This window comes from Lycium ferocissimum, chromosome 6, assembly GCF_029784015.1.
Source record: "Lycium ferocissimum isolate CSIRO_LF1 chromosome 6, AGI_CSIRO_Lferr_CH_V1, whole genome shotgun sequence".
Lineage (NCBI taxonomy): Eukaryota > Viridiplantae > Streptophyta > Magnoliopsida > Solanales > Solanaceae > Lycium > Lycium ferocissimum.
In genome coordinates this window covers 13,634,619-13,642,405 of record NC_081347.1, presented here as the reverse complement: position 1 = coordinate 13,642,405, position 7,787 = coordinate 13,634,619, and the positions used below count along the sequence as shown (strand labels likewise).

Below are 7,787 nucleotides of genomic sequence, written 5' to 3'. Positions count from 1 at the left end.
ATTTTCTTTTAAATTTTAGACGTATCATTTTCTTTTGCTCATATTTGTTCTGGGATTGAAGTTTTAGATACCTCCTAAATTTTAAACTTAAATAATTACATCCATATACAATGGGAAACCTACACAAATATTACCATAAATAATACTCCCTCCGTCCCATAATAAGTGCCACTTTAGCCAAAAAAATTGTCTCATAATAAGTGTTACATTAAGAAATCAAGACATAAATTGGCTAGTTTTTTCCAGCTCTACCCTTAGACAAGTTAAAGTAACATCTAAATGATGATTGGGAAAGCCACATAGTAACTTTGTATTATTGGATTTTCAATGTCAAAAGGATTACTACTCATGCATGCTCTAATCAAGAGGAAAAAGTAATTTATTTTCATTATATAGGGGTAATTTAGTAAACTTCACATTACATTATTGGTTTCTTAATATGCGTGTTTTTTACTAAGGTGACACTTATTATGGGATGGAGGGAGTAGAAGTTTACTAGTGTGTTGAGTCTTAAATCACTAATATATGTTTGGTCAAGTGGATAAGGTTCACATTTTTAATAACTTATTTATGTTCTAAGTAACCGGTTATAAGGTCATTTTGAACTGACAAAAATTAGAACTATGTTGTAAGTTGGATGCCCATCACATGAATTTGGGCACCTTGTAAGTTGGATGCCCTTCACATGAACTTAGGCACTAAGAATATGTGTGGCCACTAAGTTGTTAACTCATTTCCACCCACCAAGTTGTTAACTTATTTCCTCCTATAAATAGGAGTTCATTTATAGAAGTTAGATATACAATAAATTCCTCTCTATATAATTCTCTCTTGTGTATTTACTTTATAGTCTTTATTTTATAACACGTTATCAGCACGAGACTCTGCCATCTCGAGCAAATACTTTGAAAGACTCGAAGGTATTGATTTTCTTTTTCTTAATTAATGGAAAATCTTTCTAAATGTGAATTTGTTGCCTTAGATATACCTGGAAAAAGCTACCTATCTTGGGTACTTGATGCCGAAATTCATCTTGATACGATCGGTCTGGCATACACCATCAAAGATGAAAATCCGTCATCGAATCAAGACCGTGCAAAGGCAATGATATTCCTTCGCCATCAACTTGATGAGATCTTGAAAATGGAATATCTCACCGTTAAGGATCCTCTTATGTTGTGGAATAATTTAAAAGATAGATATGACCACCTGAAGATGGTTGTGCTTCCACAAGCACGTTTTGATTGAATCCATCTCAGGCTACAAGATTTTAAATCTATTTGGGCGTATAATTCTGCCATGTTTAAAATTATTTCTCAGTTGAAATTATGTGGTGAAAATATCACTGATCATGATATGCTGGAGAAAACATTCTCCACTTTTCCTGCCTCGAGTATGCTCCTGCAGCAGCAATACCGAGAGATGAAGTTCAAGAAATATTCTGATCTAATCTCACATCTTCTAGTTGCTGAACAACATAATGAATTATTAATGAAAAATCATGAAAGTCGACCTACTGGTACTGCCCCATTCCCTGAAGTGCATGAGGCAAATTTTCGCCATTCTAGGCGTGGAAGAGGTCGTGGCCTCAGTCGTGGTCATGGTCGTGGTCGAGGAAGAAAATTTAATCATGATTCTCGTCTTGCACCAAATAATACCCTTCACCACCAGCAGTGTAAAAAGAAGGATGAAAGCATGAAGCTGTGCAAAAGAAAGATTCAAAAAATAAATGCTACCGATATGGAGGAAAGGGGCACTGGTCACGTACCTGTCATACGCCAAAGCATCTAGTTGAGCTTTATCAAGCCTTCCTCAAAAAGGCAGAAAAGAATGCCGAAGCAAATTTTATTTCTGAAGATAATGTTGAGCCCATGCATCTAGATGTGGCAGATTTCTTTGAACTCCTGAAGAAAAAATAGATCATCGATCGGTGATGGATCTGTAATAGTTTAGATATTTTCATCTATGTTGTTACTATTAGCTATAATAGTTATGTTTCCATAGTTATGTAAATAAAGTTTGTGTAATGCTTTGTTTAATAATAATATCTACTTTCATGTTCACTTTGTCTATTCTTTCATTTTGAAGAATATATGGAAATTCCTCAGATTTTATTTGGATCAATGACCAATCATGAAGATATTTGTGTGATTGATAGTGGAACTACACATGCCATATTCAAAGATGAGAAATACTTTTCTCATTTGCATACGAAAAGCAAAAATGTTAATACAATTTCTGGCAATTCGAAATTCATTGAAGGCTCCAGAAGAGCTACTATATTTCTGCCTAAGGGGACGAAACTTGTTATAGAAGATGAATTATGCTCTTCTAAATCCCCAAGAAAATTGTTAAGTTTCAAAGATATCCGCCGTAATGGGTATCACGTTGAGACATTAAATGAAATAAATGATGAATATCTTGCTATTACAAAGAATATCTCCAGCCAGAAATATGTTTTGGAGAAATTACCAACTTTGTCTTCTGGTCTGTATTATGCAGAAATTAGTACAATTGAAGCACACTCGATCGTAAACCAGAAGTTTAATGATTCAAGTACTTTTGTGCTTTGGCATGACCGAATAGGTCACCCTGGATCAATAATGATGAGACGAATTATTGAAAATTCAAATGGGCATCCAATTAAGAACCTAAAGATTCTTGAAAGTGGTGAATTTTCATGTGCCGCTTGTTATTAGGGTAAATTGATAGCTAATCCATCACCAATGAAAGTTGACATTGAATCCCCTGCCTTTCTAGAGCGTATACATAGGGATATATGTGGACCTATTCATCCACCTTGTGGGTCATTCAGATATTTTATGGTCCTAATAGACGCATCTTCAAAATGGTCTCATGTGTGCCTCCTATCATCTCGCAACCTGGCGTTTGTGAAATTATTGGCACAAATAATACGCTTAAGGGCACAGTTTTCGGATTATCCCATTAAGGCTATACGCCTCGATAATGCTGGAGAATTTACGTCTCAATCTTTTGATGATTATTGTTTGTCAGTTGGGATAAAAGTTAAACATCCTGTAGCTCATGTTCATACCCAAAATGGCCTTGCTGAGTCATTTATTAAACGACTACAATTGATAGCAAGACCACTACTTATGAAAACACGGTTGCCCACTACCGTCTGGGGTCATGCTATCTTACATGCAACATCTCTTATTCGTCTCAGACCGACTCATTATAATAAATACTCCCTGTCACAATTAGTATTTGGTCATGAACCAAATATTGCTCATCTCCGAATCTTTGGCTGTGCTGTATATGTGCCGGTAGCACTACCACAGCACACTAATATGGGCCCCCAAATAAGGTTAGGAATATATGTTGGGTTTGAATCACCCTCTATTATTCGCTATCTTGAGCCATTGATGGGAAATTTATTCACTGCTCGATTTGCAGATTGTCGATTTGATTAAACAAATTTTCCACAATTAGGGGGAGAGAGAAAAGAAATTAAAAGAGAAATTGCGTGGAGAGTTTCATCACTATCTCATTTTGATCCACGTGCCCCTATATGTGAACAGGCGATCTAGAAGATCATTCACTTGCAAAAAATAACAAATCAAATGCCAGACGCATTTACTGATTTGAAAAGAATAACTAAGTCACATATCCCTGCAGAGAATGTGCCTATCTGAATTGAAGTCCCAAAGGGAAAATCTACTAGTGTCATAGCCTCTAAATCTCATACACGCATGAAGCGTGGTAGGCCATTGGGTTCTAAGGATAAAAATCCTAGAAAAAGAAACACGAAAAATGATCAGAATGACACTATGAAAGAATATCATGAAGATATTCAAGATCTGATTAATCCTGATATTCCTGAAGATATTAGGGAACCCGAGACTCAAGTGAGTAATGAACCATCATTGAGTTCTTCTGGTGATGGGATAGATTTGAATCGATCAATGATTATGGTGGATAATGTTTTTGCATATAATGTTGCACTGAATATTATGAAAGACATTGAGGATCAGGAACCTTATCTGTTGAAGAATGTCGACGAAGATATGATTGGCCAAAATGGCAAGAGGCAGTTCAATCAGAATTGAATTCACTTGCCAAACGTGAGGTTTTTGGACCGGTAGTCCAAACGCCTAATGGTGTAAAACCAGTTGGCCACAAATGGGTCTTTGTGCGGAAAAGGAATGAGAGAAATGAAATTGTGAGATACAAGGCACGCCTTGTTGCACAAGGATTCTCTCAAAGACCCGGTATCGACTATGAAGAAACATATTCAACCATTATGGATGGCATAATATTTCGATATCTCATCAGTTTAGCTGTACATAAAAACCTTGAAATATATATGATGGATGTGGTTACAACTTACCTTTATGGCTCACTTGATAATGAAATCTATATGAAAATTCCTAAAGGATTTAAAATGCCTAAAGCAATTAGTTCAAAGTCTCGGGAGATGTATTCAATAAGATTACAAAGATCATTATATGGTCTAAAACAATCAGGGCGCATGTGGTACAATCGCCTCAGTGAGTACTTGGTAAATGAAGGTTATATAAATGATGTCATTTGTCCATGTATTTTTATTAAGAAAACAAAATCAGAGTTCGTTATACTTGTTGTTTATGTTGATGACATAAACCTAATTGGAACTCCAGATGAGCTCCAAAAGGCGATTGAATATTTAAAGAAAGAATTTGAGATGAAAGATCTCGGAAAAACAAAACTTTGTCTTGGTTTGCAGGTTGAACATTTAGCAGACGGGATCTTTATCCATCAATCTGCTTATACCAAAAAAGTTTTAAAACGATTTTACATGGACAATGCGCATCCTTTAAGTACTCCAATGGTTGTTCGCTCACTTGAAGTGAGTAAAGATCCGTTCCGACCTCAGGAAGAAAATGAAGAGCTTCTTGGTCCTGAAGTACCATATCTTAGTGCAATTGGTGCACTTATGTATCTTGCTAATGCTACAAGACCTGACATAGCGTTCTCTGTTAATTTGCTAGCAAGATATAGCTCTTCTCCCACACGAAGACATTGGAACGGAGTTAAGCATATATTGCGATATCGGAAGGGAACTAGCGATATAGATCTTGTTGGTTATGCAGATGCAGGTTATCTATTTGATCCACATAAAGCTAGATCTCAAATAGGCTATCTGTTTACATGCGGAGGTACTGCTATATCATGGCAATCTACAAAGCAGTCCATTGTTGCTACTTTTTCAAATCATGCTGAGATAATCGCTATTCATGAAGCAAGTAGAGAATGTGTGTGGTTGAGATCAGTGATACATTTTATCAAAGAAAGATGTGGCTTGAAGTGTGATACAAAAGTACCCACAGCATTATATGAAGATAATGCTGCATGCATAGCTCAATTCAAAGGAGGTTTCATAAAAGGAGATAGAATGAAACATATTGCACCAAAGTTATTCTTCACACATGATCTCCAGAAGAATGGTGATATTGATGTGCAACAAATCCGTTCAAGTGACAATCCTGGTGATTTGTTCACCAAATCTTTGCCAACTTCAACTCTTGAGAATATGATATTTAAGGTTGGAATGCAAAGACTTCGACATCTTAATTTTGGTCTTCATCAGGGGAGTGAAATACATGTTGTACTCTCTTTCGCTTAACCAAGGCTTTGTCCCATTGGGTTTTCTTGGTAAGATTTTTAATGAGGCAGCTCAAAGCGTATTACTAGATATGTGTACTCTTTTTCCTTCATTAGGACTTTTTTCCCACAGGGTTTTTCCTAATAAGGTTTTAACGAGGCACATCATCTAATTAATGGACATCCAAGGGGGAGTGTTGTAAGTTGGATGCCCATCACATGAACTTGGGCACCTTCTAAGTTGGATGCCCATCACATGAACTTGGGCACCAAGAATATGTGTGGCCACTAAGTTTTTAACTCATTTCCACCCACCAACTTGTTAACTTATTTCCTCCTATAAATAGGAGTTCATTTATAGAAGCTAGATATACAATCAATTCCTCTCTATCTACTTCTCTCTTGTGTATTTACTTTATAGTCTTTATTTTATAACAAACTACTCGTAAGTAAAATGATTTTAAAGCAAAAAAAAAAAAAAAACAGTTAATGAATTCTATAAGTCCATTGAATGACTTTAAAGCTACACAAATTAATTTAATGACTTTATGAAGAAAAAATAATTTACGCTTATTACACGGTTTGGACTTCGGTACGGTGAATCGGTAACTTCACATACTCATATAATAGAATATTATGACTTCGACTATTCAAACAATATCTCAATTATCTCGTACTAACACCGTACACATGTAAAATTATTCAAGAGAAAATACAAGAAATTCCATTCGTTCGTCAATTAACTCAAAACACATCCATTAAGAATATACTCCTTCCGTCTCAAATTATCTATCTGTCGCTTTATTGAATTACATGCCCCTTAAGAAAAATTTAATTAGGAGGGGTGTTTGACTAACTTTACCATTTTATGTCTAAGTTATAATCTCTTTCAATTAAATGTTTACTCTATTTATGTCTCATCTCCACTAATGACAAAATTCTACTAAGGATAAAATACAAAAATAACAACGTCCATATTCAAGAGGGAATTCAATTACACCACATATCTCTTAAACACTGCTACAGAGAAGGGAATAAAATTGTTGATCTACTATCAAACGTGCTACCAACATCAACACTGTGAGCTACTTTCTCTCAGAGGATGAACTGCCTCATGAAACTAAAGGGGCAATCAGACTTGATAGAATGCAAACCCCTTCATTCAGCATAAGAGCAAAGAAACACTCAGAATGGCATTATGGTCCACCTTAAGAGTCATTTTCCAAGACAGGGAGCTTCTCCGCGGTCCTTTTTCGGTGCTACTTCTCCAGTCTTATCTAATCTATGTAAGCTGTAAGTATTTGAGGTTTTGATCTATGTTCCCCTCTAAGTGTATGTAATTTCTTTGTGATTAATATACAAGGTACGAGTCAATGCCAAACCCCCCCCCCCCCCATAAATCGGGGGGTACGAACCCTGGGTGAATGGATTAAAAAAGCCTTAAACAGATGAATCCAAGCCAGTTTCCCTCTTTACTCTCTGGCTACTTGACAACATTTATCTAAAGGTCAACAATAAGCGTCCTACTTGCATCCCTTTTGGTTCACCCTTTCCTGGTGCCAGTGGCCTGCAACAAGTTATATTAGAACGTCCATCATGAAATTTGCGCTTTTTGCTTATAGTCTCAAACCAAGATCTAATCCCCATATTATTTTTTATTTCACGTGGCAATGAACTCAAGTAGCCAACAGCAGGACAATTCCTTGATTTTCGACAAGGGGCATGTTCTGGAACGCCTCAAGCATAGAGTAATTTGTAAGGGAACTTCTCCGTGAATAACTAATGAATCAACTTCAAGCAGGCATCATTCTACAGCTAGAAGCGATTGGAATTGGTGGACAGGTAAAACAAACAAACTTATCCCTATTTTTCAAGCAAGTATAGTTGCCCTTTCTCATGATCAGCTAAAGTTGAATGAATACGAAACGCACGAGCATTACATAGTGAATGGAGATAGAGACAACATTCATAAAACTTTTAGAACGTGTTTCTGAACCTCTATTTGCTTTTTTCTAACTTCTTGCCACGACCAAAGGCATTCATTTTCATCAAGAAAGATCGTGCTTTTTTTTCGAATATTGGTCCACTCAGGTATTTACCCTGAGTGACCTTTTTTTTATTAATAATAAAAGAATCTAAAAAAAAAAAAAGTACAAGTAAGGGGGGCTAGGCCTCACCTTACA

General features: G+C 36.1%; 1 protein-coding gene across 1 annotated transcript; it reads left to right on the top strand.

Moving 5' to 3' along the window:
- The first annotated feature begins 1,035 nt into the window (after nt 1-1,035).
- On the top strand, nt 1,036-1,899 carry LOC132060673 (uncharacterized). The gene has a single exon (XM_059453648.1). The coding sequence runs from the start codon at nt 1,300-1,302 to the stop codon at nt 1,789-1,791; it is 492 nt and encodes a 163-aa protein (XP_059309631.1). The 5' UTR covers nt 1,036-1,299; the 3' UTR covers nt 1,792-1,899.
- Nucleotides 1,900-7,787: the final 5,888 nt, after the last annotated feature.

Bases quoted from the DNA above. Each gene is read 5' to 3' on its own strand.
- LOC132060673 (XM_059453648.1), top strand. From the start codon at position 1,300: ATGTTTAAAATTATTTCTCAGTTGAAATTATGTGGTGAAAATATCACT.